The 12,006-nt window shown below is 48.9% G+C and overlaps 5 protein-coding genes across 5 annotated transcripts; 1 reads left to right on the top strand and 4 right to left on the bottom strand.

Annotated features, from left to right (window-relative positions):
- Positions 1–162: 162 nt before the first annotated feature.
- On the bottom strand, positions 163–2,980 carry P168DRAFT_320766 (uncharacterized protein; the record flags this gene model as incomplete). The annotated part of the gene is made up of 8 exons (XM_024840391.1): positions 163–623; positions 682–2,084; positions 2,134–2,200; positions 2,266–2,376; positions 2,453–2,501; positions 2,554–2,645; positions 2,703–2,868; positions 2,939–2,980. The coding sequence occupies 8 exons, from the start codon at positions 2,978–2,980 to the stop codon at positions 163–165; spliced, it is 2,391 nt and encodes a 796-aa protein (XP_024690805.1).
- Positions 2,981–3,684: 704 nt separating this feature from the next.
- On the bottom strand, positions 3,685–5,489 carry P168DRAFT_320765 (putative amino acid transporter; the record flags this gene model as incomplete). Its single annotated transcript, XM_024840390.1, has 6 exons — positions 3,685–3,716; positions 3,788–4,143; positions 4,195–4,399; positions 4,448–4,459; positions 4,519–4,678; positions 4,743–5,489. The coding sequence occupies 6 exons, from the start codon at positions 5,487–5,489 to the stop codon at positions 3,685–3,687; spliced, it is 1,512 nt and encodes a 503-aa protein (XP_024690804.1).
- Positions 5,490–6,192: 703 nt separating this feature from the next.
- P168DRAFT_306389 (uncharacterized protein) lies at positions 6,193–7,892 on the top strand (the record flags this gene model as incomplete). The annotated part of the gene is made up of 2 exons (XM_024839022.1): positions 6,193–6,465; positions 6,537–7,892. 2 exons carry the CDS (start codon positions 6,193–6,195, stop codon positions 7,890–7,892), a joined length of 1,629 nt encoding a protein of 542 aa, XP_024690803.1.
- Positions 7,893–8,351: 459 nt separating this feature from the next.
- yphA (tyrosine phosphatase family protein) lies at positions 8,352–9,349 on the bottom strand (the record flags this gene model as incomplete). Its single annotated transcript, XM_024841440.1, has 4 exons — positions 8,352–8,761; positions 8,819–9,014; positions 9,069–9,222; positions 9,295–9,349. 4 exons carry the CDS (start codon positions 9,347–9,349, stop codon positions 8,456–8,458), a joined length of 711 nt encoding a protein of 236 aa, XP_024690802.1. The 3' UTR covers positions 8,352–8,455.
- Positions 9,350–10,046: 697 nt separating this feature from the next.
- P168DRAFT_292295 (3'-5'-exodeoxyribonuclease) lies at positions 10,047–11,803 on the bottom strand. Its single transcript, XM_024837559.1, has 6 exons — positions 11,619–11,803; positions 11,349–11,467; positions 11,107–11,284; positions 10,540–11,030; positions 10,295–10,485; positions 10,047–10,228 (listed from the first exon to the last, which is right to left on the bottom strand). The coding sequence occupies exons 2-6, from the start codon at positions 11,379–11,381 to the stop codon at positions 10,180–10,182; spliced, it is 942 nt and encodes a 313-aa protein (XP_024690801.1). The 5' UTR covers positions 11,382–11,467; positions 11,619–11,803; the 3' UTR covers positions 10,047–10,179.
- Positions 11,804–12,006: the final 203 nt, after the last annotated feature.

Raw genomic sequence — 12,006 nt, 5'->3', positions numbered from 1 at the left:
GAGACACCAAGGCTGGTTAACAAAAGAAAAAGGGGAAAGCAGAAACAGGAGGAAAGAGATCAAACAACATTGCAAGGAAGCAAAACAGAAAGATAGCTTTCGACAAAATACAAAACGAGATAGCGGAAAGTATTGAATATTTGAAGATTATTATTGACCAGCCTAACGGAGAGGCCTGCGGGATGTAGATGTGGCGTATATCGAGCCTTCCAGACCACTCGTCGCTGGACGGCCGGTGGGTTTAGGCTTGGTTTCGGCGGGCTTGTGAGCGTGGACCTGTTGGCTTGTGGTGTTGCTGTTGGGGCTGGTGATTCTCACGGCGCCAGTCGGTACTGCGTTGCTGGGAGCTCTGACGATTGGTCTGGATCCGACGAACTTAGGGGCGTAGATTGACTCGCTTAGGTCATTGCCGTTGGGATCCGTAATGCGGACGGCTTTGTTCTTCGGCACCCTTAGAGGAGTGGAAGGCTCGGTGAGTTTTGGGAGGACTTGTGGTATAGAAACCTCAATGGGCTTTTTGAGACTCTCGGCGGGTCGGGGGGAGAAGGGGTTGTTCAGGGGAAGAACACGGGTTGGCTGCGGTGCCTTTGGCATGTCGAACTTGACTGAAGATTTGTCTGGAACTGAAAGAAAGTTAGGAGGCTAGTCAGATGTATATCCATGTTTGGATGGAAGACGAACCAGCAGAAGTAGACTCATTCATCGGGACTGAGCTTAGAGCTCCATGGCTTCCCCTCCTTCCAGGTAGCAAGTGGTCGCCGATGATATGATTGATATCGACAGGCGTGGGTTGGCCGGGTTGAGGAGGTGATTTCAGACTCCCAGTAGAATCACTGGAGGAACTATCTGGTGGCGAGCGATAGTTCGAGACATCGCGTGGGACGAACGGCGGCGCTTTGATATTCCACTGGCTTTGCGGGCTTGGGCTGTTCGTGGGTGCTGACGTAGGGCGTGTCTTGCTCGTCATGATTGGAGTCTGTGCCAAAGAAGATGACCTAGGACCCAGCAATTCCTCCGGTGTTTCTCGCTTCGTTTCCGGTAGAAGGGTTTGTGGGACTTTCAAGGCGCTTGTTTTGCGCTTCACTGGAGTAGATCCCGGGGATTTGCATAGTTCCGCTTCTATTTCTTTTAGCTTTTCACGGTGCTCAATGGACAGTGATGCAGATTCCATAAGTTCGCATAGTAGTTCTATGTCACGCTGGTGGGTATCATGCGGACTTGGGTGCGCGACGGGCGTTGAACCTCGAGCGTCAGTCGTGTTAGCTTTCTCTTTCTCTGCATCTTGGAAGCCCAACTTCTTTGCTGGTGCAAAAATAGAATTGCACAGTTCCCGTTGTCCCGAGCTTAGAGTACCTCTATCAAACAACATATCTTGAAATTGTAGTCCCTTGAGGTCCTGGAGTGCAGGGCTTGCCAAGTCATCTTGAAGAGAGGACCCTCGAGGTGGCGTAGCACTGAAGTCCAGAAGTATGGCTGTTTCAATGCTTGCCTTCTTAGTGGGAGTAGCCTGTCTAGGCGCCAGGGCTTTCTTCAATGGGGTCGAAGGCTGATTTTTAGCTTTAGGAGTGTCCATGGCTTTAGGAGCATCTATAACTTTAGAAGCACCCATAACTTTAGGAGCATCCATGGTTTTAGGAGCATCCATGGCTTTGGGAGAATCCATGACTTGAGAAGCATCCTTGGCTTTAGAAGCATCCTTGACTTCAGGAGCATTCTTAGCTTTAGGAGAACCTTCGCGTCTGTTCTGTGTCATAAATGCGTTACCATCAACAGACGTCTGAGTGCCTTTCTTGGCCGAATCTTCTTTGTTGAATGCAATGGAAATTCGAGCTTTATCCACGTCCTGGACTTCCCGATTTTGCATCAGCCCATTCTTATCGGTTACCTGAGTCGGCAATGCCTTGGACATGGATTTTTCTGCAACGGCCTTCTGACTTTGCACCGGCTCACAAACCGTCGTAGGTGGCGGCGTCTTAGGCTCGGAGGGTTCTCTGACTATGCTCTGGATTTGCATCATCTGTCGAGCGGCAGCCATAAAGCTCTCTGGTGGGCTGATCCTTCTAGAGAAGTCGCCCGTACCCGTACTGCGAGGATGTCAGACTTGTGGGTGTAGTCACAAAGGTTGGCACTTACATTGGCCGTCTGCTTTTGAGGAAATCCGGAGGGTTTTTGCCATGGGGGAAAGAAGATACACTTGAAGCTAGAGTGAGGTTGTGCGGTTAGTATTGTATTGCCAATATGATAGACCAGTTTGTATAAACTCACATGACGCTTTTGTTCCCTGGGAACTTGTCTCATGGTCCTTTTTCTTGACCTCTGGAACTAGCGCTGGGTCTTGCACACGCTTTCGGTCAGGTGGAATGGGAACCGAGTTCGCTGCAGTTACAGGAGGGCTAATACTTTAGTATAGAACCACAGACATACAGTCGTTCATTGGCAATGTGACACTTACTAGGGAGCGACCCGTTGGCCTCGAGTTCCAACCACGCCGCCTCCGCGCCCTGAGAATCGGGCTCCCCTCGAAGATCTTACCGGTTCGTCCACACGGCGTACGCTGGCGTTGAGATGAGCACGGTGGCTCTGGCCGTTCATCAAGTTGTCGAGATCCTCTAGGTCTTCCGTATCTCCGATAGTCTTGTGCACATCTAGTAAAGTCTTTAGAAAGCAACTCCGCAATCTTGACGCTTGTATATGTGACTTACTGGTCCATCCCGCGAGTTTATCCTTGTTTGCCTGGGCCAGACGTTGGGCCCTGGATCCGACTTTGTTCGATAGCCGGGTTGCTTCGATGTCTTCAAGACGAAGCTTGTTGAACTTTGCGCTATCTGCAGTCGAGATGTGCTCACGTCTTGCTGTTCCTAGATCGGCCTATTGTTTGGATTTCGACCAGGTATTAGCCAAAGCCCAAAGGAGAGTACAGGAGTAGATGGGTCCTCACCATTTGCAGCTTCTGGAGCCGCTCTGCGGTTACTGGGTCCATGACTAGTCGGATGATCAGGCGACAGTAACAGTATCTCAGATGGAAAGATGATGAGAAATCGGAACGAGTGGACAAAGTTCGATGAGACGGTGTTGCTTCAGAGTAGACGAAAAGATGAAGTCAACGCCAGTATTGAGCGGCTAGAAACACCCCCTAAATCCAGTCATGGGCATAAAAACAGAAGTCCACTTCTAAAGTATCAAGAGACAACAGTTTGTACTTCTTTCTGTCAAGGAAACAAAAAACTGATGTCTCTAACTGAAAGACGATGCGTGAATTTGGAAATGGATGGCGCGTGGAAAGAAGAGAGGTTGGGCCGTGGCCACAACGGAGCAGAAGAATCAGCTGAAGGCGCTCATGTGACATCAAGGTGAAGGAAAGAAAAGAGTGAATGAGGAAATGAATGAGTAGTTGCAAGTTGTGCGGATGTTGAGGGGAGTGGGTTGCTGGGAAAACCAAACGCGCGCAGGCAAACGGAGGAACATCGCAACGTCGAGTCCTGACATCCCCGACCTACTAATCCTACTGGTTCAGAATTTCTTAGGTTTGAGGAGCGCGATGTGGTCAATCGCCTAAGTGGTTTGGATTTTGTAGCGATAGGATATAAACAACGAACTAAAGATAACGCCCTATATATTTACATCAAGATCGAAATCTAGGGGCTGACAAGTCTATCAGGTGCATATGAACAATTTATGAAATGATCAAGAGCTGCAGCTACCTGAGTCACTGCCATCTATGAACAGGAATCAGTGGTTAGCGCGTCCCAGGTGGTCTTTATTAGGGTACTCGAAGCTGTGAACATACCAATGATCATGAAAACTGCTTGCACCAAGCTAACGCCGATGACAATGACCCCAAACCCAACGCACAGATAGGCTGGGATCTTCGACCGTCGACTCGCCTTGCTCAGTTTGATATAGCACAACGGAGGGAAAACGTAAGCTAATGAAGCAGCGCTTGTCGCGCCAGCCAGCTCGAGTACCACTCCGACATCACATGTGAGCAAGGACAGAGCCATTGCTGCGCCGACCAAAGCTGTCGTAAATATCAAGTGCCTGTTCATTTTGAAAGATTCGTCGGGAAAGTAATAAGTGGTCATGACTGAGCGGCAGACAAACGCTTCCAACGGCATGGTAGTAAGCATGTTCAAGCCAAAGCAACTTCTGGTGTCAGCCCAACATCTTCATCCGGTGTACAATCACAAGACTTACAGTCGAGCTATGTTGACCATGATATTATCATGAGGAAAGTTGTTGAGAACATTGCCTTGGGTCTTTGAGCCAAAGAACATGAAACCGGAGATACCCATCAATAAACACATGAAAAGAGAGACTGCAGTAGAATAGTGGGTCACTCTTGCAAATCGATCCAATGTTGGTTTCTTGAGTGAGCCGTAGATCAACAGGCTGTTATGATCTTCGATACCGTTAGTCTGCGATTATGGACGGGAGCGGTACTACATACGACAAACGAAGGCTAGCATGGTCAGTATACGATTCCAACTACACCCAGTCTCATTGATACGGGGTACATACCAAATGATATCACACCCACGGCTTGGAAGAAACCCGAGTTGACGAAGAGATAGTTCTTAACGTCTCCTCGAGATTCCGAGGGCGCACGGAATCCCTGTGTAATAACAGCCACTAATATGATCAACATGCTTACCAGCGCCAATGTCGACGCCTTTGCCAACTACTCGATGGTCAGACACTGATAGGAAGAAGACGCGGGGTGAATTTAGCCGAGGAGGACATACCTTGGCTATATCTCGATACAGAGACAGCGGGTATGAAATACTCATAATAAGGAGAACAATAATGGCTCGTCTACTGGTGAGCAGCCAGAGGAAGGACGTCTCCCGAAGCGACGGGAATAAGGCACTTAGGACAGGCGGGATCGTGTCGCCCACGATAATACAAAAGGCAATCATGCCGCCAAACGCAAAGGCCCACTGGGCGATTGAGATAGCAATCAGCCCCTTTCTCCCAAAGCAGTGCTGCATTGTAGCCTGGAACGAATCCGCGCCGCTCAATTTCGAGTTTACCACGATCAACCGGATCGTCCAGTCCACGACCAGCGTCAAAGCCACCAGCATGACCATACCCGCCACCATACCCGCTTGTTTGAGAGCGTAGGGTTGCCCGATGATTCCCGCACCTATAATACTATTGGCCATGTTCATAAAGGCCATCCGCATTCCACTCCGCGGCCTGGCACTTTCCAGGTGTTCCTCAGGGAAGAAGTCGTCCGAGGTAGCAAGGGCCACGCTGGGAGCTTCTATGTCCGTGAGGAGTGGTACCATTTGCCCAGAGCCACTCATGCCTGGCTGATTCGTCGCGCGGGTATAATCCTCCTCCTCCAGCCACGACGAGGCGGATTCCCCTGAGATGCGCTCAGGGCTACCCGAGTGGCGCTCATCTCCCGCCCCGTCTTCAATATCAAACCTGACACGATTCGTGGTGCGTGGAGTGCGACGCTGTCCGTCTGAAACCGGTTGCGACATGGAGGAATGGCGTTTGTGACCATTTATAGGAGAAGTCGGGGATGCGCTAGGTAGGAGCGAGTGAGCTGTTTGGTCGTGTTGTCCGACGGGAGACAGTGGGACTAAAGGGGGGGAATAAGGACTAGAGTAGTCATTTTGTTCGGTCAAAAGAGGAAATTCGCCTTCATCCCCAGGCATTGCTAAAGAAATTGGCGATGTTGTTGTTATTTCCATCTCCACGTGCGGGTGATGCATTGCGGCCAGATAATCCTGGGGAGGTGCACGTGATGCGCTTATCGATAAAGATTACCGTATCAGGCAACAATAAGTGATCTCATCTTATTCTTGTATCAGTTGGGTTCTTGGATCGATTTCTCTGTAAGAGAAGGCCATTTCTGTGAGGTCTTATAACTGATTAGTACAATTGCTGAGCGTTTCATATATATCAGATCTCATGATATTTCTTGGCTCCTGAGATCACCCCCTGCAGAGTATACATCTATCCCTGAATGGTACTAGTGGGGTATGTATTTAAAGTTATGAGCTAAAGCTGTATACAGATGTATAAAAGGCACACGCTGTAATGTATGACTTCGCATATGAACTCCCAATGCGCATAAACAACAATAACAATGCCAATACATCAATATTTCTATCTTTGTGCTCACCCGTAATCAATCCTCCGTAGTGACACCCCACTTTTACAACTTTATGGGGCTATACAATGACCCATACGATTGATCTGGGAGAGACATCTCTTTCTACGTCTGATCTCACATTGGAGATTACGCTCCACACATCAATCGAGGTTGCTTTTACTGGTCCATGGAGCGAAGAAAACGTAGGGATTCTCGAAGAGGCGATTCACTCAGGCAACGTCTGGCTCGACCAGACCCCCGAGCTCAGATTATACATCTACATCAAAGCTACTCAGAGCCATATCTATCCTATATCAAATGTGACATCTAATGTTGCAGACATTATCTACACCTCCAAGGTAGCCAGCCCGACGTGTGATTTCTGTCCATACATCCCTAACGGATATATATTCTGACGGAAGTGGTCTAGATCTGGCACGATTTAGGTCTTACTGTTTACCTGAAAAGCTGCAAGTATAATGAGCAAGAGGATGGGATTCAGGTTTCGCTCGGTGCGCGAAAAGCCTCAACACGATCTGCATTGGTGAAGCGGTCGAGAATTCCGACTTGGTTGCGGAATCCTCAGGAAGCTCACCCTCCTCCCGCTGTCCCAGTCGCTTCTGTCTCTACAATCAATGTTGTTCTGGGAATCAATACGTATGACGAGCTATATGCATCGACTTTCCCGGTTTGGAGCCCTGATGTTCCAAATTGGATTGAGCCCTGTGTTCCAAGTACTACACCGGTGGATAACGAAGACGGAGAGCTGAATATCCTCGACAAGCTCTATCAAATACAAGAAGGAGAGAATAGTCAGCCGGACACATATATCAACGATGACTTTACTTTCTCAGCAGAGGACGACCACAACCACACATCCCACGAATTTGTCTCCCTTTTCACAAACGGTCTAAAGGGAATAGTCGCCGGTCCATCCCAACAGGGGAACTGCCACACGACTACCGCCGAATTCGAACCCACTCAATCTCTATCCCAGATAGTCCCCACAGTTTTCAGTCCCGGATACAGAGAAGTACTGAACCCCCCCCCCAAATCGCTCAGTCAACTAACCAGACGCCCAACCCATCAGGCAATGAATCAACGCGCCCAACTAATCCCATCAATCGCCAAATCAATCACCTCCCTGCTAAAAACAACACGCAACCCCATCCTGCGCGAACAAGCCTCCAATCTTCAATATCTCTACCCCAAACTCCCAAAAGCAGCTCAAAACTTTCATCCCCCGCCAGAAACAGACATCATACACCTCCGTGACACAATCAAGACATCCCTCTGGCGCATTGCGCAAAAACAACTCTACGACCCACAAGCTGCACTCAAACTACAATCCCACCAAGAAACAACAGCAGGCCTATCCTTCGAGCGCAGCCTCTTAAGCGAAGACTCACTTCTCGAGGCATTCGGAGAGGATGTTCTCGGAGAGAATTATCCCAGAGAAGATACCATATCAGACTCTTACATCGGCACGGACGACGATGCGGCGGAAGGAGAAGAAGAAGGAGATATATGCTCACTCTTATCGTTCGAGAGAGAAACCACCATATCTCCAAGTAGTACGTTTACTCAACAAGATATCGTTAGATTAGATTTGTGTCCCGACCAAGAACCGCTGCTTTGCTCGTTGCTGGAACATGCGCCTCGTGGAAACGAAGTGTCTTTGTTGAATGGGGTTGAATATGAGATTCACAGCCCGGGATCTCTTTCGTGGCTAAGAGAAGAAAGGGATTGTGTGGGCGACGAGTCCGATTATATGCTTTGTGACTAATTACGAATATATATTTAGCTAGGTATGGTCGCGGATAATATCTCGTATGATTAAGGTGACGGATATCCAATTGCTGATGTTTGATCAGTGGGACCATGTGTCTTCTGCCAGATATAATCAGTGCAGTCTTACGAAAATGGAGGATAACGATGATAATGATAATAAGACAATATTCCCGTTGACATGATACACTAAATGCTAGAGATGAATGTATCCTCAGTAATGTGAGGAAGATCTTGCAGCTTATCTGACAAGACTAACTTTCACACTTCTCAAGACTAATGCAGGTTTCTTGCAGACAGACTCCTAGAAACCAAACAGGATGTGACCAAACTTCAAACCTCGAACAGATAAAAGCCAAGCTGAAGGACAAATGAGACCGATACACCATACCCTCCAGATAACAATTTGTTCCCTCCATTCCCAGATATTGTCGCACAGATATCCTTCAAGATCCCCCTTAACTCCAGACAATTTCGAGGGCCAAAAAAGACGGCAGCAACGGCCGACAGCGTACATGACACGTGGCGAAAATGATGGTGCTCAAGAAGTTATGGAACCTTCTAAGATGCTCGAACTTCGGATGCGCGGACTTCGCTTCGAGATGCGTAGATGCGGCGATTTGGTGGAATCTGCTCCCGCTCATTGTGTTCGGATTGCGTCTTTAGGTGCATAGTGGACGGCGCCCATGACGCGACGCCAGAGTGCTGAGCCAACTGAGAAAGCCTTGCTGGATCAAACATTCCGATAAATCTCACATCGAGTGTTCTGGACTTTGGCGTGGAGTACTTCAGGTATTCGTCAATAACATCCTGAAGCGCCCAGCCTTGCAACCTGCGGAAGCATGCAACGACACAGCCTGTACGATGCTGTTTTAAACGACATCAGTCTATATGCATAACATCGTTACCAGATGATAAACTTACTTTGCCTTTGTTGCAGTGAACGAGCACAGGATGATTTGCCTTGTTGAGCAAAATTCCAAGGATCTTGTCCAAGTCGGTGTCAGGCATTGTGACATCTGGGTCCTTGTTTGGCGGAATGATGATACGGAGATGTGAGATCCCATTGTCATTGAGGAATTTCAGATGGTCTGTAGTGTAGGGCTCCTCAATGAGAGTACTGTTGTTCGGTTGTCAGCGGATAACAATAGCTGCATAGGATATCGCCTCTTACAGGATGGTCCTCAAACCCAGTTCCTTCAATGCTTCAAAGTTTTCTGCAAGGGGGAAAGAGCTGCGATAAACACCCTTCACGACTTCTGCAAAATTGCCCGGGAGGCCAGAATCTATCGGTGCGAGATCCTGGCAATACGATCTCTCAATCTGAGCTAATGCGCGCAAGACAGTGAGCAAACAGTGGCCGTCCCAGTAAACCCCAACACATGCCAGGAAGCACTTACCGCGATGAGAGACATGGGGGCTGTTTGGCGTGTTCTGCGCCAAAGGAACTGCCATCGTAGCTTCCGGCGCAGGATGAACTGTAGTGGACTGTCTTGCTGGCTCGAGGGTTTTTCTGATGGACATGACTAGACAAAATGTTTTCCGAGATGGAGAGAATGCTATGAAAGGAGATCTTGAAAGAAAAGAACGAGTGTTGAGCTTTGATGGTAGGGGCCAAACACAGAAGCACGATGAGATAGCGAAGAAAGGAGCTGAGCAGGCTAGCCCAAGGGCGAAGAACACAAAAGAACAGTCATTTTGAATTAAGCATCGGGATTCCTGCAAGATGACGCTTGGATGAGCAGATGTGATCACGGGATGATCAAAAGAGGATAAACCTAATGGAATGGCACGGCAAAGGGGACTGATGGAGTAGAGTTACGAAGAGATGTTGAAGAGAGAGATGTCAGGGTGACGGAAGGAGTCTGTGGACAGTTATATACGGGATGCAAAGCAGGAAGGTGGCCACCGAACTCAGGCAGCCCTTCCCACGCTAACTGATTCTGGTGTTGTTTATGACATATGGAATGGCAGATGAACGTCAGTTGAGGCAGTGAATGAAGAATGAATGAGCAATTCGATCGCTTATTGGTTGATGAAAAGATGTAGATTCTGGGTCTATCAGATGAAGGCTTTGTAGTACCTGTGGGTCGTTTAATGAGACATGCCGTATAAAAACGGAAAGGAAAGTATAAAGAAGCCCATCCCGTGTTGTCTCATGTCGAGTCCAGTCAGGTGAGGCTGGAATGACATGATATGGACGTGTTGATTCTCTCATATGTAGCCCGATAGCGACAGGCCGTTCTATAAATCTGGCATCAAAGAGAACAAGATCTAAGCCGAGATTACACCGATTCTCCCAGTCCAAACATCCGAATGGAATTGTTCCAAGCCCTAGAATAGAGTGTGTCAGCACCTTGATTAGATCATAAGCCATGGCAGACGTAGAAGGTTACATACGCTTCGCAAACCTCCTCCACCGTGATCCCCTTGAGATTCGCGATAACATGGGCAACATGCGCAATGGCAGCTGGCTCGTTCCTTCCTTTGACCATGGCTCCTTTCTGCCACCTTTCTTTCTTCACGGCCTTGGGGAGCGTCGGCGCTCCTTCCAAGTATTTGGAGGACGCGTGGGAAGGTCGGATTTCACACTGACGATCGTGTTAGTGTGAGGGGCCAGAGGAAGGGATGATTCAACCACATACCCACGGACCATCCGTCTCGATCTGGAGGCGCTCTAGTGGCAGAGCTTTTACCACTTCCAGATTTTCCTCCGTCTTCAAGCTACAGCCGTTGATGCCCACGTCGAGGCCGAGAGCCACCATCCGGTTCATCTCCTCCATCGTGCCCGTAAAGCTGTGCACCAGACCCCCCTTGGGAAGTTTGGCAAGCCGTGGCGCCAGAAGCTTCTCAAAATCTTCACTGGCAGCGCGGGAATGTAGGAAAAGAGGGAGTTGGATTTCCACGGCCAGATCCAGCTGGGCTTCAAAGTACTTGAGCTGTGGCTCTTTTGCGCTCAGAAACAGTCGGTCATAGTCCAGCCCGATTTCTCCGAAGGCAACAACGTATCCCGACTGTTTCGACTCTTGAGCCAAAGTCCGGAGGTCGTCAATCAATTTAGATGGACCTCCCGCATATGAATCGAAAAGCTTTGCCTGGCAGGGGTGCACTCCAACCGTGGCATAACAGAAGCCCGCTGGGGAAGAATCAGCATCAACACAGATATAGTCATCATATCATGTCACGGTGTCCGGGGGATTGACTAGACGTACGGTAACTCCGAGCAATTTCAATTGCCCGATGCGACTCCTCCAGGTCGGAGCCAGTAACCATGAACTTTTGGCAGCCCACATCGCGGGCACGCTGGATGATATCATCCAGATCATTTTCATGGACTTGTCTGCCATGGTACTCTCCCCGGAACACGGGGTCGCTAAAATTGATCCCGATCTAGATATTTCGTGATTCCTACCGTCAGACTCAGAGCACTTGGGGTCGAAGAAGGACAACCCACATCGACGTATCTTAACGGCTGTGATTCAGACATCTTGACGGATGAGAAAGGTTTGCACCACGTCTCTTGGAATCTTGGTTTATGCAATGGATAACGAGGGGTCCAGTTACTCCAAATCACTGTTTTTGGTTGTAAGTTTAAGTGTACTATTCCCATTAACAATGTCTAGTCCCAGCAGAGAAATTGGTTATAAGGGCCATAGGTGATAATATCACTTTCCTCCCACCCCATCCTTTCTTTCACTCTATCCTGGGACAAGCTGGCACATACCTGGTTTTTCCCGCTGGAGGAAGGATGCAAACCGGGTTTGGTGCAAGACAGGATTCCCTCGAAGTGCTACACGCCTGAGACAGGAAGTATTACTAGTCCTTGACAAATTGTCTACACCAAGAGCCACCCGCATCAGAAGTAGAAAGGATTATCTTCTTGATCAGCCCTAGAGACCTTCGTGTGAGTTATCGTGCATGAGCGATAAGCCATTTGTGCCTGAAATTCCCGCCCCATTCCAGCCACACAGACTATTGCGCCACTGTGGCTAGTGCGAGCTGGTCATGTCAGGTGACAGGTGGGGTATTCGGCCGAGATGGGTTTGATTGGTTTGTTTCGCTCCTTCAGCTTCGGCTTCGGCGCTTCTCCGATTCTCCAGTTGACAGATTCG

Source organism: Aspergillus campestris (genome assembly GCF_002847485.1).
Source record: "Aspergillus campestris IBT 28561 chromosome Unknown P168scaffold_10, whole genome shotgun sequence".
Classification (NCBI taxonomy): Eukaryota; Fungi; Ascomycota; class Eurotiomycetes; order Eurotiales; family Aspergillaceae; genus Aspergillus; species Aspergillus campestris.
This window is presented reverse-complemented; position numbering and strand designations above follow the sequence as displayed.